Source organism: Excalfactoria chinensis, chromosome 2 (genome assembly GCF_039878825.1).
Source record: "Excalfactoria chinensis isolate bCotChi1 chromosome 2, bCotChi1.hap2, whole genome shotgun sequence".
In the NCBI taxonomy this organism is placed as follows: Eukaryota; Metazoa; Chordata; class Aves; order Galliformes; family Phasianidae; genus Excalfactoria; species Excalfactoria chinensis.
This window is the reverse complement of record NC_092826.1, coordinates 133,771,684-133,796,443: the sequence shown is the minus strand read 5'-3', so window position 1 is coordinate 133,796,443 and position 24,760 is coordinate 133,771,684. Positions and strand designations below refer to the sequence as shown.

The following is a 24,760-nucleotide window of genomic DNA, read 5'->3' as shown; positions in this document are numbered from 1 at the left end:
ACACCCCTAGTCCTCACAGAGAACTAATGAGTCAAGAAATACCTACAGACTTCAAGTAATAGTTCCTGTCCTCTCATGGAGTAAGAAATACTTACGCACAATGTCAGCTGGACAAGCTGATGGCATTTTTGACAGAATTTATTAAAAGGTTCACTCCTGCAAAAAGTTTTTAAGTATATGTTTTAAAGTTTTTATGAATATGTATATATTACATTGTACGTACACTTATTCATGATGTGTGTGTATTTATTTGTGTGTGTGCTTAATTTTATTTAAAGTTCTCTGAAATACACTACTATCCCACAACAAAAATATACTGCCATGGAAGACAGCGTTTCACAGTCTCCTCCACAGAATTTCTCTACAAGCATCAAAATACATTGATAGCTACACTGAGGTAATTTGAATTAAGGTATTTATTTTCCTTTCTTTGACAAAATTGCTATCTACTGACTTAACTACTGATGGTGTTTTTGCCTTTGTAAAGGAGCAGCAGCTTATAGTATTCTTTTCAACGAGTCTGTGTACGTATATTATAAAACAGAAAAATGCAGTTTAAACTCTAACATGTTTTAGTCGACTATAAAAACTGGCAATCTTAAATAGTATAAACTGAAAAAACACTCTACTGAAATACAGATAAAGTGTCAGCTTAGCTATTTCCCTTTGTAACATGCATCACTGCATTCACACAATAACGTACCCCAAATCAATGTCTATGGATCAAAAAAGAGGGGAGCTTTAACTACACAGAAATACATTAAGAACTTCACAATGTGACCTGTAGTTTTTACAGAAATAAATTAATGGATGGGATGCAGATGCCAAGATTAAACAGAGCGGTAACAAAACATTAGTAAGCACTTTTAATGTAATTAATTTTTGATATATTACAATTTTTAGCATGTAATTATTTTTGAAGGAACTGCAGAGTAATATTGGATCGTGTGTTTATTTCCAGCTAGTTACTAAAGAATAAAATGTGACAATGTTTTGAAATTCCACTGCAGAGTAAGACTGAGTTGTCTATCACAAATAATGATACCAAGATTTCTCTCATCTGATTATCAGTTTCAGTGATTCCCTACTAAAAGGTCAGTGCTTGGTACTACAAATTCCCCTGGTCAGCCTAGAATCCAAGCAGGCATTGAAATGTGCTATATAAAGCACCTAGGATTGCAGTGACCTTGAATCTGTTTCCTTATTGCTGGAGGCTGGGATTGTTCCATGGCTACATTCCCAGTCTGCATCAAGAGGCCGGTACTAACATCAATCTTTAACACCGGTCTTTAAAACAATTTTTGATGTTGGCCTCGAATAGGTCTAATAATTTTGCTTAATCACCTCTGTTCCTACACAAAAACTGGAATCTAGGCTGACTTCTAATTTTTCATTCTTGTGAAATCCAGCCACAGGCTTCCTGTCTGCCATCAAATATCTGGAATCACAATTAGAAAAAATATGTCAGATGCCCTGTGACACCCAATCATCTTTATTGCAGAGAAGTTCACTTTCAAGCTTAGAGTAGAACAAATTCCACTTGGCTCAAAGGGTCTGTACTTCCAAAGAAAAATGAGAACACTCATATGCATATTTAGATATGCAGATGTGATGTATCCAATTTGCATTGTCACCTAATGAGAATGACCTTTTCTGCTGAACAAAAAAGGCAACTGTTGAACTTGAGCATGTGAAAGTTGTGGTTAAACACAGAATTCCAAATGTCTATCTAAATACATCAACTGCTTGCTTCTCTTAATCAAAAATAATCATGGTCATATTGAACTCTAATGTTCAATATGATGTTCTGTTCTAATATGCTGCACGTTAACACATAGCATATTTATAAGTATCTTGAGAAACTAAATTCATAGGCAGAGATTAAGTGAGTTGCTCAGGGCTTCAAAGAGGCAGTTAATACAGCAAGACTGGAACTCAGTTTGACCTTGGTTTTGATCCTGTGTTCAAATACATTAGATCAAGTTTTTAGCAATGCTCAAATTGAAATGGAAAAAAGCCATGATCGATTTACCAAGCAGCATTAGAGCCATATAACCTGTGTTGTTCTATTTCTGTGAATGCCAAAGAAGGAAAACTGCATGTAGGCAGCTCACCTGTAGACAAATAGTATTACGGCCATTTTGTTACTAAACCTTTAGACACCCTCTGTACTGAAACAAAAGGTCAAATAGTCGGTGTGCTTGCCTTCCTCCAGAGCAGGCTCTTTTCATCTGCAGACCACAAACGTAGGCAGTAATATTACACCACACAGGAGATAAATAGGTCTTAGAACTGGAATACTCACATGCACCATTTGGGATTAAAGAAGTGAGAATTCAAGCAAACATCCTGGCATGCCTTATAGGCAAAGGAACTATTATATATTCTTCCTGTTGTTTCTTTTTCATTATGGGACTGCATAATCATCCCATAATAGATAAGGGTTCCATATTGTGAGAATTTAGAAATATCTAATGAAAATATGGCACCTGCAGTTATGAATTTACAACCGCCAAGTGTAAGATTAAGAATAAAACCCTTCCAGTTACTTCTGTAACTGTAGTACTCTACATGATACTAACGCATATCCTCTTTTCCCATGGTTATATACAGGAGTGGAGAGCAGGAAGTTTAACAGCATGGCTCTGTAAGTGAATCCAGACAAATACCCGCTGTCCTAAAAATAGGTATCTTACCTTACGCACTAGTAATAAAGGAGAAAATTTGTACTGAGAAAAGAAATTCCAACTCTACAGAACCAGTCAGCTCCCCAGATGTGCACACACATACACAGCTGTGTAGAGCCTTGTTCGTTATATTAGTTTACTTGTCAACACGCTATCTTTGCAAAGGAGAGCAAGAGACAGAAACCTCATGATACACACTGCAACTATACAAAAAGGGGGGCTGTGATTGCTCTGTTTCAGAACCTATTTCATACGTGGCACAGGTATTAATACAGATGGGTGCAACAGAAAGACCATCTATACTTGCAGAGTAATGAATTCTCATTTAAATCAACACGGGAACTAACTGTCCCACCAGCAGGATATCCTGACACAGTACATTTTTGTAATCTGCTAATGGTGTCTTTTCATAACTCATTTAGCCCAGTTGCAGCCTGTACTGCCATTGGAAAGGGCACTTCCCTTTCCTACTGCTGTCTACCTATTACTGCAGCCAAAAAAATAACAAAAACAACAACAAAAAAAACCTGATCCAGGACAAATATCAGCTTCTTAGTTATGTTTGAATCAAATCTTGGTTTTGGTGGATTATGCCATAAGTCCTGGTGTTAGCGTAAAGAATGGTAAGGAAATGTATTGCCAGGACAAGTAAGGCAGAATGATGTTATCCTGTAGCAGCTGTATAAAAAATAAGTTGATCTGTAAAGATAGAGATTCCTTGAAAGAGACATTAACAGATGTAGAAGAATGTTAGAGTGGGTTCCAGAATCAGCTATGTTACAGACTCAAACACGAGGTTGTTAAAATTTGTATATGCATCATTTTGATTCACTGCCCCATCCTTTGGGCAGCAGAATACCAAATAATATCCGGCTGCCTAAAACAACTGTCTGCAAATGTCACGCAAAGCTGCCTCTTGAATCAGTGGAGATCTCACCATCTGGTTAATGAAGACTGAGGTGCTGTCCATCTCATTCTAAAACTGAAGTTTAAAATGAATTAGATGAGTTTTCCTCTTAAAGTGACCCCATCTTGTCTGTCAGAACTAAATCAGTGCTGCTGTTTGAAAGCACTTTGTGAGAACAATCAGGGAGGAAAAGGCCTTGTCAGGCTGGAATGTTCTGATGGTGGGCATTATAAATGTCTTGTGAGGATATAGATTAAAACTGGTGATGATTATAAAGCCATTCATGCGGGTAGAAGTATTACTTCTAATCCATGCCTACTCACTAATCCAGTTTTCAGCACAGTCACAGTTGCATCAGCAAATCACAGAGTGTGTTATGCCAGAATGACAGAGGTACAAACTGGTCATCACATGGTGGATAAAGATGCGACCGCTGAAAGAAGGCAACAAGATACATACAGTCTATGAAAAAGCTCTTTCACAGAGCACGTTGGAGCATGGAATTGACCTGGATGTATCCAGAGGAATCTCACTTAGCCATTCCAGGCAAAGAACTCAGTGGCCTGAGTTAGTGGGTGTAACATCACAAAGCATGAGAAGATATTTCTAAGTCATTTTACATGCAACATAACTAGGATGGGATTAATCTCACTCAACAGCAGACATCTACAATGACTTTTCAGCTGGGCTGATCTCTGCAGGCTCTCTTTATAGTCACTGTAGATTACACAGTGATTAACCTCTTTCTGAAACAGTTCCTCACCCTAGGTTAATTTTCTCAACTATTTATTAGTTAAACATCTATTTGCAGATAACTAAAGTTAGCTGGTAAAATTCCATCTTCAAGGCATGCAGAGACTAGGAATCCAGTCTTGGGAAAGACCTGAGAAGTTCAGGTACTTTGATCTGCTTAAGGCTCTGCTGAGCCCTCTGCTTTCCATTTAAACTGCAACAGACATAAATCTCATAATTTGCTTGCAAGCAAAGAGAAGAAAGTCTCTAATTAGAAATGTCATACTCTAGTTATAGTTGGGCAAGTAGAGTTCCTGAATAAGAACTGTATGTAAATTAATGCTACATCAAGAACAATAACATAACATATTTTAGGAACAGATATTAAGATGTGAAACAGCAACCAACAAGTAAAAATTGGTATTACTGTTACAGCATATGTTACCAGATCCAAGGTTTGCTGTCAGCATGGAAAGGCTTCCAAGTGCCTGACTGCGCCTTGACTCAGATGCATGTCATGTTTTGTATGTTTAACAAAGCTGCATCCGTTGAACTCATACAGTCACAGGTATCCATTCCAGAGTACCATTCCTACTTTCAAGCATTATTTTTTTAAAGTGCCTCATCAGAATTAAACAGCAAAAATACGCACGGATTGATCTTCAGGGAAGAGAGTTACAAGCAACACACTGAAGCTAACTAATTACAAATAAAAGGAGAAAGAACAGAGGAAAAAAAGAAACGTTCCTTGTTAAATATTTACTTCATCTCCAATGAAAATTGCCTTGTCAATGACAGTATAATACGAGTGGTTTTTAGGTAAGGTCAACTTTCAGTATAGACCTAAGACTTCTATAGAGGCATTTCATTGATTATATAAATGTCATATAGGAAATGCAAAGTACCATAATGTGGGAGTTTGATTGATGATGTTATCCTGATTTATAACTGTGTATTTTTGGACTGTGATGTGCACAAAGCACTAATTTACACCCTCATTCTAGTTGCAACCTACCTCTTCCTTTTAATAACAAGAAAGTCATCTGATTACGTTCTTCCAGTTATCCCCATGTCACGTATTAGATAATCTCCTTCTAGTTTAAAACTAAAAACGCTAATGGATTGGGGAAATGGGATTTTGCTTTCACACATTATACCTGTCTTTTTATGCTTGCCTTTCAGGTCATTTATCTAAATAATAACCTTCAGTACCCACTCCTTCCTTCCAATGAACTAAAACACATTAATGATTAAAGTCAGCAAAGACATCTTCTCTCTGATCTAATTTTGCCTGCTGAGATTACCACTTTCAGCCCTTGCTTTCCTTCTTCTTTTTTGGAGGGAGGCTGGGGGGAAGATGTTGAGTTACTGACTTGTAGAGCTACATCTATGATTAATTCCTAGTTTGTTTCGGTTAAAACAGCCTGTGTTAGTTTACACAAACTGTAGGTTGTTGTTAATGAGTATCACCAGTCAGCAGTGACTGAAAGGGCGTTGATTTCAGGGTCTAAAAGTCAGAAGTGATATGAAAAACTCAGCAAACAGCTTTCAATGAGAAAATCTGTTGGGGCAGCCTAAAGAAAAGAGGAAGCAATATGCACCTGCATGCGAAGGTACTGCTGGTAAACATGGAGATAAAGGAGGAGGCATTTCAATGTCAGAACAAGGGAAGATAAGTCATCCTGTACCAAAGAAAAATGACTGGCCAGGGCCAGATACAAAGACTGGAAATTCTGGATTGAGTACTTGTGTAGTTCAGCTTTCATTATGCCTGACTTAAGGAGTTGTAAGACATAGTTCTAGAAAGAAGGGGGGAAAAAAATCTCAGCAACAGAGATGTGTTTTTAAAGCAATGAGGAAACAACTTATCTCACCTACCAATAACTTCTGAGGCAGATGGACCTGAAGCACATTTGAAGAACCATCAACTCTGTACTGATGTGAGACTTTGGAAAACATATTCCAGAGGATAAACATCCTTTCCCAGAAAATCTCTCCCAGCAGCCCTCTTTTTTCAACACAAGAACAAATGTCAGTTCTGACCACAGTGGTGGCAATATGACATGGGAGTGAACAGTATCTCAAGTAGGCAGGTGCCATGCTAGAAAGGCACAGCTGCCTCAAGGAAGCTCACACTCTTCTGTTGCTCTCCTTGCTCTGAATAAATTCACCCTGGTACTAACTTTTCAGTCTGTAGAGTCAAAAAAGGCTTTGGATCTAAAAAGATATTCTTTACATGAATCAGGCTGTTTTCTCCATTGATAAGAACAAAGAATGACCCTGTGAAATCAACCTAAAAGTCTTCCTGAAACAACCTAGATATTTCCTGTGCTGATAAATTGCAAGCTATTCTCAATAGTGGCAAATTACAAAAGAGCAAGTATGTACCTGTCTGTGTAATACAGACACTAAATAGCATCTTCATGGGAAGTGACCAGGAAAAACAGCAGACGGATGGCTAAAGGATGGGTATCCAAATCATTCTGCAAGGGGAAAAAAAAAGAAAATCCATGAATAAAATTTAATAGCAAAAGACATCTGCTAACAAAGGTTATCTCAGCAGAAAGCAAAAACATCCGGAAGCAACAATTCTATATGAAGTTTCATTTCCAGTGAATCATGCCATTATGTTCAATTTAATTCTAAATACAAAACCTGCCCTTACTGCTTGTTCTCTGCTGTGGGATCACTGTCAAAACAAAGAGCAATTACAAAATGTTCCCCCGGTTCCAAATTCAGATTTCCTAAGTGATGCCGATGTGATGCAGAGATCTAAACGTGAAATCTGTACAGTGGAAAGTGAACACAAGAAAGTTGGAACAGGTTTAAGAGTTTCTTATAACATCATGACAAGAAATCTGCTTTTCCTGCATACTAGAAGCCAAACTGGTAAATGTAAAACAGTAATCCACAATGTTCTAGAGCAGTATCTGAACTACTGGTTATAATGCATTTATCTAGATAGAGCACCCCTAGATTTGCATGATAAATCAATCTATGCAGATTGTTATTTCTTTCAATATAGCATTTTCTTGATGATTGCATTTAGATTTCCTCTGAAGTTCTGCTTTACCTTAATTCTTAGGAAGTGCTTGCAAGAAGTGATGATTATTTTACTTCCATATTTTTTGCTAAAGTAGCTGGTCTGTTTTCACCCAAATTTTGGATTATATTTTCAGCAACATACACATTTTCCTCTGATGCATGAGCTGCTGGTGATCATGTAGGTGGTAAACATCAGCATCCTCTTTCTTTGAAGAGATATGAGATTTCCCATTATTGGAAAGCCCTGTTGCCCTGAATGACAAATTACACAATGAGACAGAAGGAGGATGCAAATCTTAGTTTTAAAAGCATCTAACGTTTGCTCAAATTATATTCAGATGTATTTAGCCACCATTCTGGCATGCTGATGGAGCAGAATTATCAATAAATCTATAAATAGGATGCAAAATGCATGTGAGCTGTCTATGCATGAAGAAGGAGCAGAGCAGCAATAAATCAGAGCATAATATATAGTTTAAAATGTAGCAAAAGGAGTGCCTCGACAAATCAACGCCACATATTTTGTCACTGAGAGGGAGAGATTCATTATACATCAGCCTTGAGAATGTCAGATTTCTGAAGCATGGGGTCATCTCGGACACATGATGTCATCAGGAGAGTATGGAAACATGCATAGAAAAGCACAAATAATCTGCAGAATAATAATACCGTGTTAAATTTTCAGCTAAAACTGAAGTTTTTTTCCAGTACTTCACTGCTCAAGAGAGTTCAGGAATGCAACAAGAGAGGAAAAAAACAAAGCCTGACTTCCAATGGATTTGGTACCCACAGGAGATTCAAGACTGAGCTTCTTTCTGAGTCATGTGTGCAGGGTTTCCTTTGCCTGGATTTTCTGTGACGTATATTAGCGTCTAAGTTTTGTTTAGCTGAGAAACTCTTCCCCCTACAATGGAAAATCTGGGGAAAGTCCGTACTTTAGAGAACTGAACTCTCTTTGGGAACTGCCAAACACGACTGAAACTCACCATGAGATTTCAAAGTTGGCTAGAGGAGAGGACACAGCCATGGGGCCAAACACATACACTCAGTGGATTACATAAGCATGGAGTGAAGAATAAGAGACTAAAAATAAGATCAAGCTGCCAATTGGTTTTCCTGCTGACAGCAGCGAAGTGATACAGGACATCTAATTCCTTCTGACCGCAGAAATGACAGACTAGTTGTCATTTACTTTGCCTGTGCCTTGGGAATGGCATCATCACATCACTGCCATCAGGGAAGTGCCCCAGTGACATTAGCAGCTGATGTCAGCGTTGCCTTTGGCATGCACAGAGACACTGGAACTTGGCAGTGTGGTAAAGAGTTTAACGTAAGGAATGGGGAAGGTCACCATGAGACTGGGGATGCTGAACTCTGGGCTCCTGCAGCGTTGAGAGGCCACAGGAACCTTCTGCCTGCTTTGCTGGTGGCAGGTCCTTGAACTGTGGTTATGAGGGAGGAATTGTTTACTTCACTTTTGTAATGAAAGCACCAACCATATTTATACTAGGAAAAAACACAAGCTGGGGGATGAAAGGATTGAGTATAACCCTGCTGAAAAGGACCTGGGGGGGTGATGGATGGCAAACCAGACTTGAGCCAGCAGTGTGCAAACCTAGAAAGCCAACTGTATCCTGGGCTGCATCCAAAGCAGCGTGGTCAGCAGGGAGAAGGAGGGGATCCCGCCCCTCTGCTCTGTGCTGTGAGGCCTCACCTGGAGCAATGCGTCCGGATGTGGAGTCCTCAGCACAGGAGAGACATGGACCTGTTAGAGAGTGTCCAGAGGAGGGCCACAAAAACGATGCAAGGGATGGAACGCCTCACCTACAAGGCTCAGCTGAGAGAGCTGGGGCTGTTCAGCCTGGAGGTTGAGGGGATCCCTGCCGCTCCCGCGCCGGCCCAGCAGGGGGCGCTGCAGCCCCAAACGGCGCCCGGGAGGCGGAAGTGAAGCGCTGCTGTTCCCCAAGATGGCGGCGCCCAGGCGCGGCGTGGCTCAAGGCAAGATGAAGCGGGCTGCCGGCCGCGCTCGCCGCGGAGACGGGAAGCTGGACAGGCTGCGAATGGCGGTGCAGGAGTTCGTGCAGGCGGCTGGAGAACAGCCGCCTCCTCAGCACCCTATGAAAGGCTCTGAGAGACCGAGCCGAAAGAGCCGGCGGGATGCGAGGAAGGAGAAGCGCAGGCTGAAGCGGAGCCGCCGCCGCCTTCTCCGACGCGGAGTGCCGGGGTTCGGCTCCGACGCGACGGCCCGCCCGGCTCCCGCTGCCCGCCCGGCGGCTCCGGCCTCGCCCGCCGTCGCCGAGAAAAAGCAGCCGGAGCCGCAGCAGAAGATGCCGCCCCCCAAAGCGCCGCGACCAGCGATAGTGGCCCCGCATCCTTCTGCCGTCGCTTCGTCGAGGAAGCGGGCACTGCTGGAGGCCAACGAGGAGGAGGAGAAGGAGATCCGGCGCCTGGAGCGGCAGCTGAGGCTCGGCAAGCGCCGTAGGAAGAAGGGGGAGGCCGCGGCTGAGGAGCTGCCGCAGAGCTTCATGCGGGACGGGCTGGGCTACGTGCTGGGCGCGCTGGGCTCCGGCGCCAGCCTGGCAGGACTCTGCCACAGCAGCGACGATGAGGAGGGCCCGGAGCCGGGGAGGCGAGCGGAGGATCCTAAGAAAGCTGAGAAGATCCCTAAAAAGGCTGAGGAGGAGCCGGCAGAGGATGACCCGGCAGAGACCTCTGACAGCTTGGAGGAGTCAGATGGGGAAGGGCAGTGGGACAGCGAGAGCTCGTCCCCCGAGGACGGTGGGGTGCCTGAGAGAAGTGAGGCCTCGGACCAGGAGGAGGAAGAGCAAGAGGTAGGGAGCTGGCTTGAGAGAATGCAGACTTGCTTCTCGGAGTACGTGCAAAGTAGACCTGACGTCACCTCTGCAAAGCGCTGATGTTTGCTGTCTGAGCAGCATGGAGAGGTGGTGGTGAAAACCATGCTGGGTCCAGCAGCAACAACAGCGTTGACTTCTGAGCTTCTACCCAGTCCTACAGGCACGTGCTGGCACGTTGCACCCCTACACACAAAGCCATGTTTGTGTACACACAATCAACAAATAAAAGGAACAAAAGTGCCATTGACCCAGAGCCACATTAAGCACTTACCTAAGATTGTAAAGGGCCTGTAAGACAATGAATACGCATTGGAAAATGGAGTTCCTTCTTCCCGTGGATCCCAGATATTCTGCTTGTGCTTGGCTTTGTAGGGCAAGTGGAGGAGAGGAGGCCAAACATTATTTAACCACATGGCACTGAGTTAATCTGACAGCACCTCTGCAGCTGGGGCTTTCACCTGTGTGAAACCTTTCAGTTTGACTGGTTAAACCAGAGACCTAAGATGTCAGTTTTATTAGAAGTAATATACTTAAAACTTCACGTAAGGAGGAGAGGAAGGTTCTTTTGCTTCCCTCAAGCTGATCATACGCAGTAACTTGCTGCATACTTATTCCCTGAATGAGGTTGTTCCTTTGGCATTAGTTACAATATGCTTAGCAAAAAGTCTGATATATTAATCTCCAATAGAAATGTATACTTCAGTTCAAATGTTTTAAATGCTTATCTCACCAGCTGATTGTTTTCTTGATAAGGATCATAATGACGGTGCTGCAAAGTACATTCCCCCTCAAGTGAGAAAAGCTCAGGAGGCACTCGATGACAAGAAGAGAGAAGAATTGGGAAGGCTGAAGAAAATGGTGAATGGTCTCATTAATAGGTAATGTAATAAGGACGAGTCGTTAATCTTTCTGATTCTATGTGACAGTGCTCATCATTCAAAGTAAAGTGGCGTGGATGTGAACTTTTGTCTTTGCAAAGCGTTTTTAAGTTGGCAGCCGTGTCTGCTATCCTTATTCATAATTGTCTTTGTTGATAGGAATTCTTCACAGTTGGTAGTTATAGAAGTTGAAAAACCCAGCAAATAAATCTAAGCTTGGGCTGAATTCCACACAGCTGCTATAATTCTCCAGGTGTCAATTTCAGTACACCTATTGGAAAAAAAAAAAGCCTTGCACTGGGAGATCTTTACTATTCCCCCACCAGTGCACTGTGTGGGGGTTTTAGTTCATTGAACACAGCAAAATACAAGATGTCCATTCGATTCATCTTCTCGCTCATTTTAGAGGAACTAGCAGGGCTTAAGACCAGGTTGCAAGTTGGATACCTTGAAAATGGTGCAAAGAGGCAAAATAACAAACGTTGAATTTTGTTTCTCAATAGGTTGAGTGAGCCAAATATGTCCTCCATTAGTGGACAGCTGGAAGAGCTCTACATGGCCAACAGCAGAAAGGACATGAATGAAACTCTAACAAGTATCCTTATGAATGCTTGTGTTACTGCAGTTGCCATGCCTGCAAGACTGATGATGGAACATGTCCTCTTGGTCAGCATTCTTCACCATACAGTAGGAACTGAGGTAATTCCTCAGGGGGTTGGGGCTAATACTGTTGAATGATACAAGTTGGGGAGCATGCTGGTACTTTGGAATGCCTTTTAGTTTCTGATTGCGTGTCACTAAATAGAGTCTGTCATTGAACAGATGCTCTCTTGAGCATATGAGAATATTTGTGCACTGGGTATAAAGGTAAGAAAGACTCTACAGTCACAGAAGTCCTTCCACATCAGTGGAAGAAGCCCCTTTGGTTCTCTTAAAGCCCAGTTGTGCAAATCATAGCTAGGTATAAGTGACTCCAAAACATCAAAAACTTAAGGAATTATAGCAGCTTTCCCAGAAGTTGAGGCTTTTCTGTATTTTTAAAGTTAATGGATGGTGGAGACATAACGCGTCTTGCTTACTGTCAGGAAGCTGAAATTATAAAGGACATATTTGAGCTAATTTCAGTGACATTTTCATTAGAGAATTGAGGTGTCTCAGCATCCTATCTTATTACATTCTCATCCTAAATCTCAGTGCACAAACTTCATTGATGCAAGGTCTTCATTATATATTTGTTGACCCAGATAATAACTGGTCTCTGAAGCCATATTTGAATGCAGTTGCACCAACTTCCCTATGCAGCCTTGCTGTTAAACTTTTTGTTTCTCTGCTTTCTGGAAGGCTGTTGTTAATACAAGTAACACATGATACAATAATGCCACTTTAAGAAGTGTAGTCTGCTCAGAAGATGAAACTTACTGTGTAATAGGCAGCTGATATTTAGACTGCTTTATATACTGATGACCCTCTTACTCAGCACCTTTGATGATAAGTGTCCTGTTCATGAAGAAGCAAAATTGTTTCAGACAAGTTCTCAGCACTAACTAGACAAAGCATTCACAGGTAGGCCAGTAGCCACATACAGAAAGAACAGAACTTACCCACCTGGTGAAGGGGCTTTCTAGCTACATAGCACTTCTGAGGAAGCAGCTCAGGTCTAAGAGATGCTCTCCTTTCAGTGGCTGGTCCTTGTACGAACCCAGGGGACTCCACCCTGGGTCCCTTCTAGCCAAATGGGGAGTGCAGATGCAAACAATTTACTTGTGCTCCCTGAGTCAGCCACATCCATTCACCAGGTGCTCAATTACCAGTTCAGGCTGTGTCCTGATAATTCCCCTACAGTAAGTTTGTAGTGTTTAACTGTATTATGAAGTACTACAGGGTTGTTTTGTTTTTTCCTTCCATAAAAGGATTCTAGTGTATGCATTACACACAAGTGTAACACGACTGCATTTTGGGTTAGCTTGGTCAGTGCATAAGTTAAGATTCTATTAGCTATGTTTATACGTTTGTGCAGTGGGATTGCTGGATAGTTTAATCTTCAGTTACTGGAGGTTTAGCATGCAAGTCAGTGCTACTGCTGGGATGTACAGATGAAGCAATAAAAAACAAACAACCAGCTAATATTACCACAATAGTAATGGTGAGGCGAGTGGCCTGAGGGTAGTCATGTTTGAACCCTAGCAGTGATGCGTTCATTACCTAACTATGCTTCGATAAGCCTTTTAATTCCACTCCTTAGCATTCTTTTTTTCCTCATAAATACGAATTGTGGGATTTTTTTTCAGCTGGACCTCTGACAGCTGTCTGACTTTTATTCTCACTTTGAAATCGGCTTAAGCTCATGCTCTGCAAGTGAGAACTTGTTACGTTCAGTTTTGTTTTACTACACCACCTATTGCATATTTTGGTTTGGAGTGCTAAACTGTGATGCATTTTGGTTTGGACACACAGCTTTTACTGGATAAATGGTTAGCAGTAACAACATGCCAGTCTGGCAGCAGAGGGGATGTTTGTGAAAGCTGTGTGAGCAAATTGTAGTGTGCGTGTGCTGTAATTTCAGAACATTGGCTTTCATTTTTTGCACAGACTTTAAAAGGAATCTGTGAGGCTTATATGAGGTTAAGTAACACATGCTTTAAGAAAATGTGACCCAATTATATATATATATAGTGCATTCATATTTGTAGACAGGAAGAACAATATGTCTTTAAAATTAATAATATCAGTGCCCCTGAAATGAATGCCTTGCAGATGTCTGTATAATCTATCAGTGTTTAAATGCTGACTATTTCTTTCCTTAATGGAACTATTGCCAGGTTGGCGCTCACTTTTTGGAAGCTGTGGTGAAGAAGTTTGATGAACTCAGTCGCAGTGATGCTGAAGGGAAAGAATGTGAAAATCTGCTTGCCTTGATTGCTCACCTTTATAACTTCCACGTAGTTCATTGCCTGCTGATCTTTGATATTCTGAAGAAGCTTGTTAGCAATTTCACCGAAAAAGATATTGAACTCATTTTGTTTCTTCTGAAAAACGTGGGCTTTTCCTTGAGAAAAGATGATGCGTTGGCTTTGAAGGATCTGATCAGTGAAGCCCAGAGCAAAGCAAACTCAGCAGAGAAGGAACTTAAGGATCAGACTAGGGTATGTGTATATTTAGGATTTTCTTTTCTGAATCAGCCTTGCTAAGTATTTGGGTACAAGTGTTAATTTACCAGAGTGCTTTCTGCTGTACTCCAGGTTCCCAGTTAGAGCTCAATCATTGCGTTTAGTTATTTACTATCTCCTTATATCTGTCTTGCAACTGGTGAAACTAGAACTGTTGCGTGTGTTATGCAACGGGTAATTCCTCTGTTTCATGTTACCTTTTACACTTCAAAAAGTGTGGTGTTTAGCAGCTAAGACTTTGAATTCAAGCTTGAACCCAAATGAATACAATAGGAGTTAAAGTAAACATCCTCCTCTGTATTTGTATCCATGTCATCTGAATTTCAAAGTATGCTTCCAGATCAGCTCCTTATTCCCACAGAACACTATTTTCAAAACACATATTCTACTTCATTAAACAACCTTGCAGCACAGAATTCCTATAAATATTTCTCTTCCCTGTAGGTTCGTTTTATGCTAGAGACCATGTTGGCACTGAGGAATAACGACATGCGTAAGATTCCCGGTTATGATCCTCAACCAGTTGAAAAACTCCGCAAATTGCAAAGAACGTTGGTGAGAACTTTGTTGACAGATGTAGTATAGCAGCTCTTGCACTACAGATAATTAATTCTGGCTTATGGCATCTTGATGATGATAATAAACTGTGTAATGTGTAGTAGAGAAGATAGTTATGTTTATGTAATACACATATGTATGTTGTGTGCGTGCATGTGTGTATATAAAGGAGTATTTGGGAGTCCTTTTAACAGTCCTAAACTCTTGTGGTCAAAAATGACTTTAGTACTTTAACAATCTCCTGCCAATCAGAACGATCTGCTAAAATACGTAATACTTAATCAAAGAGGTTGAGGCAAAGTCCGTGTCTCTGACCATGACAAAGATTGTGGAACATTTAATGGTTGTGTCGAACAAATGAGTCATCATGACAAGTTCTTTTTTTCCAAAGACTTTTTTATGCATGGATGCAGATACTGCTCCTAAATTGACCATAATTCTGGAAGTTATAAAGACTTTCATGTGTTGCTTTTCTCTTTCCTTATTTTCATATTTGGGAGCCTTGTGGATGGTGTCTAAAACGATTCAGTTTTGATTTCTGTTTGGATTTGATCAACTTCATCTATTTGAGAAACTACAGCTAAAGAAAAATTGGTGAATTTTCTTCAGGCTGCTGCTTGGAAGAACAGATGGTGGAATTAAAGGAAAGACCTTTTGGAGATCAGCTTTTCCTTGTTTATTTGTAGTGTTTATTTAAAAGTAATTTTAAGTAGATAAAGTGTCTTAATCTTCAAAAACATTGGTTTTGTTCTTCAAGGTTCACAGCAGTAGTTCTGGAAAAGAAACTCAGCTGCGTGTCTCCCTGGAGTCCCTCCTCAACGCAGATCGGGTTGGTCGCTGGTGGATCGTAGGCTCATCCTGGAGTGGAGCACCAATGATCAATAACACAGAGAGCAAGACTCAGCAAAAACTGCATATTGGGAAGGTAAATCCTAGCAGGACTGGTTATCAATCTCATTGTTGTCTGTGTTCTTCTGAATGTTCTTGATAGAGATGAATAACTCATTTTGGAGCCCACAAAAACCACTTTGTAGGCTCCTGTAAGATGAAACTTTTGAATTCTAAGTTCTGCTCTTAACGTTTTCGGAATATTGGACTCACGACCTTCATAAGAGCTATTAATTCTCGTAATACTTCGTTATAGTTTGTTTCCTTTTTATCCTGTGCAATTTCAACTGCGGCGCTGCAAAAGTAACTTGTTACGTGAAACAGAAGAAGACACTTAAAGTCAAGTTGATGATTTGAATTCTTCCGTGTAATGTTGTCTGTCCATGGGTGGAGTGAGCTGATTCTAAAAGTAATTTGTTGAGATGGTCATGGCATGGTCCCATACGTTAGCAAAGCACTTCTTAAAAATAATTGGCACAATGAAACTAGATTTCCATAGTTGAAAAATCTCCTGATGACGCCTATACCTTTATTGGACAAAAGTTCAGGACCTTTGGATTCATGCTTTACCATTTACTGGAGATTTTCATTAATGCTCCTATTGGAGGCTTTGCAGAAATAGCTTTCTTTAAAGCTTTTTTCTTTTTTTTCAGGTGAGTTCAAAGATAATGGAACTTGCTCGTAAGCAGAGGATGAACACTGATATCAGGAGAAGTATTTTCTGTGTGCTGATGACAAGTGAAGACTTCATGGATGCCTTTGAAAAGTTACTTAAGTAAGTACTGACTAGGTCAGAAGAAAGCCCAGAACTAAAACTAGCATTAGCTGGGTAGGAAAACTAACATTGCTGGTCTGGGCTTAGCAGCAGTTAATCAATAATATGATCACAGAAGTGTGTAATTGTGGGCATCCTCATGAGGATGGATAAAAGGATGAGAGGGGAATCAAAATTCTGTGAGGACTACTAGGGGACAGGCAGAACTGACTGGCAATCAGGGGAAGTAAGTAGCTCCTTTTATTGGCATTCATGTCCAGAACTGTGATTTATGTCTTCTTTTGATTTAAGGAGGCTCTATGTTTTTTCCATTGAAAAAATATGGATGCCAGTCTAGCAGATCCCAGTCTGTTGCAGGCTTGCTCTTGCCACCTTGTGCATCTCTACATACTTGTAGTAGTGTTCTAGCACCTGAGATTCCCTCCTGCAGAAGGTATCCATCCTGGAGAATTTATCAGCTTTGAATTTGCTCCAGGGTCACATATCACGTTGAGACCAGTTTCCACAACACTTAGCAAACAGCTTTTTAGAAGGCTGTGATCAGCGGAGGGCTCAAACTAAGTTATTCTTTGTGTCTTGTCAGAATATTAATTGCAAGCCTTTAGTAAGGGGGAGATCAGGTCTGAGCTTTCCTGTTGCAGGAATTGTAATTCAAAGGAATTGTTCTACCAGGATGGCATGCAATTATTTAATTTGCTAACCAAACCAAAACAGGCTCTGTAATAAAGTCAACTAATATTTGATTAAATGCCACTTCTGCAAAACACAGCTTGGATTTAAGACTGCAGTGGAATCATTCCAATATCTTAATATGGCCTTGTTCAATTAAAAGAAATTAGCTGCTGCTGCTGCAGTTCTTGCCAAGGCCTGGTAGCTCAATTTGCAAATTGATCCTCGCCTCTCATCTGTGCTATTTAACCTAGTATACAGATCTGTATACACACAGGCTTGTCAGAAGAACTACATCTGCAGATTGCCTGATGTGCGTCTATACTGACTTCTATGCAGCAAATGCAGATAGAGGAGGACTCTAAAATCTGCCCACATCTGGCAGAGCATAATGGAGAGTACACAGAATTGTCACTGAAGGAATTAACTTCAATATGAACATGCTTTCCAGGGAGTTTGGAAATTTATATGTTTCATGTCAGTCTCTTGAGGAAGACCATGGGAAACACATAAAGATGTATTTTAATTGCACTTGTTGATTCATTTGCTGCTTGGTCTCTGGCAGAGTTGAGGTGTGGTGAAATGCTGATTTAAACTGTTTTAAATCCAGGCTGCTCTAACTTGCTTCTTTCTCCTCCTCTCAACTAAAGCAAGCCATTAGCTTGTTGCCAGAACAGCTCCCTGAAGTGGCTCAGCGTGTGAGTGTTGAGAACATGACTGGAGCCAGGATGAGACTTGATCCATTTCATTATCTGAAGGGCTGCACATCCTTACCAAACCACATACTCACACTGGAGTGGGGATGAGCGCTTCTTAAATTAGATGAACAGGCAACTTCTTAAGCTGTTTCATAGACGTGAAGAACTGGGAAAGCTCCGCGTTTCACAGAAAAATTGGAACAGTTGTAGAAGTCTTAGATATCCTGTTGTGCTGCGTTGTGCAATTCAGAATAACGAGCATGTGATTGTATCTGCTGTAATCACCTGTATCTACTTTTAAAAGGTGATATTGAAAGTTGCTGTTTTTTTATCTGGAGCCAGTGATAGTTGCGAGCTTCGGCTGATGATACGTAGTCTGCTTGGAGGAGGCAGGCTTATGTCAGTGATAAAGTATCTACCTTAGAGGTAGTTATTTCATATATAAAGGGAAATGTTTAAAGTGATCAAGACTAGCATGTCCATGGAAGTGTTGTACCTCTTGAGCAATTAAATAGGTGAGGTGATTGCAACTTCTTTATTGAAAATAACCAGCCTTCTGAAATGTGTACAGCTTTACAGTGAAGATATTTAAGGATTACAAGGTCTGAAAAGAAGAAGTACTGCTGGGTCTTTGAAAAAGTGAAGATAAGAACAAAATCAAACGCTGTTTTATTCAGTAACAAATGTTTGGCAACATGAGTACTTCCAAAATACCTAAGTTGTGTTAGAAGTGGTAATGAATAAGGAAAAGGAGACTATACCAAATTAGTGACTGCGGTGTAACTTCATCTCTTAGATATGTTCCAGATAGCTGAGAACCTTTGTATTTAGTTCTGAAAAGACTTCTGTAACCAAATCAGACACACTTTGGCTGATAGGAGAGCAAGTGAATGATATCCCAGATGTAGCAGTTACGGTGCTGTTTTGTTTAGGGAAAAAAGGCGTGAGTTTTCACTGCTTATTAGAAATCAACCTAGAAATCATCCCAAATTTTTCAGTTGTAAAACCTTAAATTCTGTTCTTTGGCTGAATGACAGTATTTTTTCTGGTACGTATCTATGATCAAATATAATGGCAGGTGTCTGGAGGAGCATACAGCCAATGACTGTTAGCTCCAACTGTGACAGCCTGTACCCTACAGACTGTAGAGCAAGTTCCAGTGGGGTCGAACTTAGCTACAAAATACATTTGAGTTATATTAATGCCATAAGAAACTTAAGCTTGAAGCAATGAAAATAATTTTGTTTGACATTTTTCAGATTATAATATTAAGCATTCTTCATTTTAATTGGTTTTAATGCTGCCAAGTGTTTGACAGCCCTGGAAGCTAAATCATATTATTCACAAGAACAGGTGCATAGTGAGTGAGTTGCTGTTCCTTGCCAAAGTGCCTCAGCCCTCTTTCAGAGTGGTCAAATGTTCAAATGGGAAGGCTATTCGTCCTTGGCCTTGATGTGAAGAGACAGACTGTAACTTCCTAATGATATTGTTTTCTTGCCTTTGTTTTGATACTATAGATTGATACTACAGTACCAGTACTTTATCTTCTGTATTGGTACATTGAGTTGCAGTGCTTGCTGCAGTACTTCTGCTTACAAAGGTGCAAACAATGACAGACTCCATGATGACGGGTCATCTCCTCTGTTTTCCTTTGTGGAAAGTGTCAAAGATGGAGTGGGTTACTTTTCCCTATTCAGGAAGTAATTACATTTGGATCACTCTGCCTCTGTCCATTTTGGTGTTGCTTTTGCAGCCACTTCTTTAACACCACTAATGCTTCAACACTTCTGTGTTGCCATACCAGAGTACTGACTTAGCTTACGGTCTAAAGGGTTTGCTTCTGTTCGGTTCTTTAAGGACTTTGTAAGAACTTCTCAATAGCTAGAATTGAATGAGGTGTGTTTGTGGGGTTTTTTTTGTGTGTTGTTTTGTTTTGAAGGTACTAAAAACGTTGACTGTTTTTTTTTTCCCCTTACTAAACTATTTTCATTCTCTTGCCTAAATTTTAGGCTTGGGTTGAAAGATCAGCAGGAGAGAGAAATTGTTCACGTTATCCTTTATTGCTGCTTACAGGAGAAGACATATAACCCCTTCTATGCATTTTTGGCTAGCAAACTTTGTGGATATGAAAGACGATTTCAGGTAAAGAAGTTTCTACTTTCTGTGCCATTGTTGTAGTGAGACAGTTACTAAGCACCTGACAGTATCATATCATATCATAGTATCATAGTATTGTGCGAGTTGGAAGGGACCTTAGAGATCATCGAGTCCAACTCCCGGGATTCGAGCCCTCTGTGTAGCAGAGCGGCACTTCTACCCCCTGCTCCGCAGTAGATACGCAGTAGATACGTGCCTGTTGAGATCTCATGATCCTGAGGCAAGATTCTCCATGTATATGGGGATGCATTCAGTAAGATATACTCCGAATCACATCTGAGTAGGAAACAAAATCTCTTCTTCAGAAGGTTTGCATTCTTCTCTTTTGCATATATGGAAAGGAATTGAACAGTCTGATCAAACATTTCCTGGTTAACAGAGGACTCATAAAGAATAGAAGGTCCAAAGATTTTTCTGCTTCTCACTTAAACAGTCATTTGGTTTTGTTTCATTTTTTTCTGTGATACTTAGGTGACGTTTCAGTTTAGTATTTGGGATAAAATCAAAGACTTGGGAAACCTGTCAGCCCGTGCCATCCACAACTTGGTATCGCTGTTGGTTCACTTAGTAAGGACAAAGTCATTGCCACTTTCAGTTCTCAAGGTTGGTATATTTTACTTAAAAATATATGTATGCTCTCCTTGCATTTACGAGTTCTGTGTAAAATGTATATTCTGTTACCCAAATGGTGCTTTAGCTGCTTGTTGCCATAAAGATTATGCAGATTAATTTCATTGACTACACTAACACTGTCCTTTGGGGATAAGGGAGCCTGAGGTGGCCTAGGCATACAAAAATCCTGAAGAACACAATGCAGAACCATCTTTGCATCTGGCAATCAGTCCATTGAGCCTAGTAGGTTTGGGTAACTGCCTTGCCATCATGGCTTCTGCATCAAACCCAGGGTTCTCATTTGCTGTGCTGCCCTTCAGTCCCTAATTCATTGGGAATGCATCTATTGTACTGATGTAACCCAGGGAACCAGTGGTGCTGCTCTCCCAAACTGAGAATCTGCCTTGGAACAGCTGATTTAGGTCTCACAACTGTTGCCAAAGGCAGTGTTACGGGATCCCCACTACATGTACAGGGTAAACAAACCCTTACAATCCCTGTAGAATTCCATATGTGAACATTTATAAGATTTGGAACTGAAGCCATTTCATTAGCATGTGTTGGATTTTGTGCCACGTATTGTAGTTGCCGTTGGTTTTTATTAGACCAGGAAGAAATATACAGAGTGCTTGGATTTCAGAATGAGAAGACTATAGAATTTATTTAGAAGAGTGATTGCAATGCGGTAAGCAGGCAATATTCTAGATTGTTCTAGGTACTTCTGAAGCATTTATCTAATTGAAAATGTATATATTTATACTCTGTTACTGCTGGACAGGTTATTTCTTAGAAACTTGACTGTTTCCTTTTTGATTGGCTTTATGGGAGGCAGTGTGCTCAGATAATTCTTCTGTGCCAAACCTCAAACTCAGTGTATATGGGAGGCCAGCAGGTTTGCTAAGAGCTCTGCTCCCTGTGAAGAGGATTCAGTTGTTTGAAATACTTGAGCTGAATGAATTTTCTCTATTCTAAACCAGGTAATTGAATTTGGTGATCTAGATAAACCCAAAGTCCGTTTCTTGCGGCAAGTACTAAGCACGCTGTTAGTCAAAACAGATGGAGACGACATTAATGATATTTTCGGGAGGTAAGTCATCAGAGAATCTTTCATTAGTGGTTATTTAGAAAGATAACTTTGTTTTGTTTGGAATTATACACTGCCTTTTTCAAAGGCCAGATATCCACTCTCAAAAAGCAAACTTGCCTGGGGGAAGCTGGAAGTGGGGGGAGGCAGCAGGTATTGCTTGTTTGTTAGTGCAGGTTGTGATACACATACAGCTGTGAAAGGTATTACATTGAATATCTGAAAGCCTTATTATGTAAGTTTCATAGGATTTCCATGAGCAGAGCTCCGTAACCCTGCATACCTTATTGCTTTGCCATCTGTGTGCACTGTGTTTCAGTCTTTGCTGGTAGATTTCTTTAGTAATCCTTCCTTATTGTTTTCTTCCTTTCTTACACTAATGAGGGAAAGCTTCAAGGTTTTGTTTTGATTATTGTTCTTAAAGAATATTGTGTAGAAGATCTTATTGTTGTACATGGGACAGCAAACTTCTAATAAATCCTTCTCCATGGTGTTCAAAAGGCATCAGCTCTTTTGAAGGGGCTAAAACATTGCCCTGATGCTTCCATTTCACCCAGTCCACTACAATCTATAAACATATCTGCATACACCCATGTAAAATGGAGTTCCAACGTTTTGGTTGTAGTGGAGACAGCCATAGTTTACACCTTACCCCTGGACGTAAGCTGTATTGCAGTCACAACGTCACACAAAGTTAGGGGGAAGTTGTTTCAACTATTATGCTGTGACATGAGGAATTTCAAACTCTTTGTTTGCTTTGGTTTTGGGGTGTTGTTTGTTTGTTATCTGTAATGTAACTGTAGAAGTCTAATACTATGCTTTGATCTGCATCTCTACAGGATATCTGACAATCCCAAACTGGGAATGCTACGGGAAGGCTTGAAACTGTTCCTTACCCACTTCTTACTGAAAAATGCACAAGTCCAAAACAGTGATGAAGAAACTGGCTTGTTAAAAGAAAGAGCTGAACTTGCAAGCAAAGCTTTGCAAGCAAAAGAATCCAAATTCAAATTGTAGTTCTGTTTATCGAGTAAAACGTGCAGAAAAACTAGGTTTGCATGTAGCTGCAAAGCTTGTTTAGTCTTTCAGCCCCTAATTATTGGGAATGAGGAGAGCCTTATATCCATTTTTGTGATGGAAACTGTGCTCAGCACAATAGTTACTGGATTAACTGAAGGCCATATAAGGCATCCTGAAGAAAGGGAAAATGTGGTGGGTTTTTTGTTATGTCCCTTTAAGTACTTCGTGTAGACAAGTATCTGGAGAAGAGGTTGGATTCTATTGTGTTGTATTCCTGGTCAACAGTGGTGTTCAACAGTGTATATTTCAGACTTTCAGGAGGCTGACCACAGTATGTTAACAGCCTTAACCAAAGGCTCTTAATAACTAGCAGTGCATTTTCCTGAAGGAGTGAGCCACTAGATGGCACAAGTACTGATGAGTCACTTTGGGAAGAAAGTAACTTCCCTCTTAACGCGTTGAATCGATCAACTAATTCTATGAATTGTAGTAAAAAGACTTGAGGATCTGACTTAGCCCAGTTATGTTGGGTGCAGAGATTATAGCAGAGTTTTATACTCCTTTAACCTGTTCTACTCAGCTTTAACATTGGAGTTGCCAGTCTTATTCTTTGTGCTAATCAGATTTTCTAGGCGTAAAGAATAGCAGTCTTTTAGTAAGAGAATATCTTCTTTTAGGGTTTGCTTCCACTTCCCATTCAAATGCCTTAAAAAATCGTGTATGTTTCTTTGTGTAACACTCAGATTACTTTGTCACCCCACAACTACACATGAAACTGATTTTTTAAAGTGTTCTGCTGTTCATGTTGTCTTTATTCCAGCTGGATACCCAGCAGGGGAGTGACCTGAAATGTGGGGGGCACTCCCAAGTTCGCAGTAAGTACTGCGTCTACCTGTATGAGGGCTGCCAGTTAATTTCTATGGCGGTCTTGCCCTCAGCTGCTCAGCAGTCCCATCAGTTACGGTGCTTCTTAATTGCATTTATTACCACTGATCTATTCTCTTTCTTTGGATCTGTTCCCATTGGGAAAATTTGCTCCCAGAAGGGATCCACGAGGAAGTCTTGAGTTCTGCAGCAAATGAGTCTTACAAGAATGTTTTATTTGTTTTTAAATTGGAGGTGAATGTAGAATATTTTGCTTGGTTGTGTGAGACACACTTTTGGGAGGAGGTGTGCTTCTCCCAGCTGTTTTTCTGGCCTCCCTCTTCTGGGGAGGACTGGTTAAAGGACTGGTTAATGGACTGGGATTGGAGAGACTCAGTTGCAGAATCACAGGTTATGCTTGCGCAGAATTTGCACATAAGAGATAACTCAAAAATGAGCAAAGCGAGATGCTTTCTTTATCCTGATTCAGACCACTGGTAGATTTAACCATTTAGAATGCACGTTTTTGCTCCATTGGATCTTAGGTGCAACAGAAGGAAAAGTATGAAATCTTTCTGGAACCCATACTAATTAGAAGAAGCATAGGCAGCATCGTGCTGTGTTTCAGTGGACTGTGTGACACGGAACGCAGGATGCTGAGGTGCGCCCACAAACAGCACCTTTACAAACAACCGTGGTAAACCTGGTCAAGTTTTGGAGGCTGGGCATGGGAGAAAATCTGTGCAAGCCTCTAGAAATTGTGACTGCTTTGGAATGCACGAGACACAGGTAAGAAGTCATTCCTTCTGGGCTGCAGCAGCCACCCAGTTAATTACCTTTTTGCAGGGATCGAGGGGAATCCAGCAATTCAACTTCTTTGTGGTTTAATAATATACAAATGCATTGCGCTAACAGGGAGGTCATGACAGCTTTGTTCTTGAAGGCAGATCTCGAGCCATCTCCCTGGAATTCAGTGCAGCAGGCTGTCCTGCTTCTGTGCCTCACTCAGTGATCAGAACTGAGCACCAGTGCCCATGGAAATACTGCCTGGTGTTTTATGGGTCTGAGCCCATTCCCTTGCTGCAGCTGGCTGAGGCGGTGCAGTGCAGGTGTTGCTGTGCAATTAGAGGAGATGGATTTAACCTCACAGTCTAAAATTACAAT

The 24,760-nt window shown here is 40.8% G+C and overlaps 1 protein-coding gene and 1 long non-coding RNA gene across 2 annotated transcripts; one reads left to right on the top strand and one right to left on the bottom strand.

Annotated features, from left to right (window-relative positions):
- Window positions 1–597: 597 nt before the first annotated feature.
- On the bottom strand, window positions 598–10,594 carry LOC140248358 (uncharacterized). Its single transcript, XR_011902831.1, has 3 exons — window positions 10,498–10,594; window positions 6,715–6,809; window positions 598–1,438 (listed from the first exon to the last, which is right to left on the bottom strand). It is a non-coding gene; the product is annotated as an uncharacterized lncRNA (long non-coding RNA).
- On the top strand, window positions 9,328–23,524 carry NOM1 (nucleolar protein with MIF4G domain 1). Its single transcript, XM_072329038.1, has 11 exons — window positions 9,328–10,202; window positions 10,980–11,104; window positions 11,608–11,803; window positions 13,924–14,247; window positions 14,716–14,826; window positions 15,587–15,754; window positions 16,371–16,492; window positions 19,869–20,001; window positions 20,488–20,619; window positions 21,606–21,715; window positions 22,552–23,524. Exons 1-11 carry the CDS (start codon window positions 9,339–9,341, stop codon window positions 22,727–22,729), a joined length of 2,463 nt encoding a protein of 820 aa, XP_072185139.1. The 5' UTR covers window positions 9,328–9,338; the 3' UTR covers window positions 22,730–23,524.
- The last annotated feature ends 1,236 nt before the right edge of the window (window positions 23,525–24,760 follow it).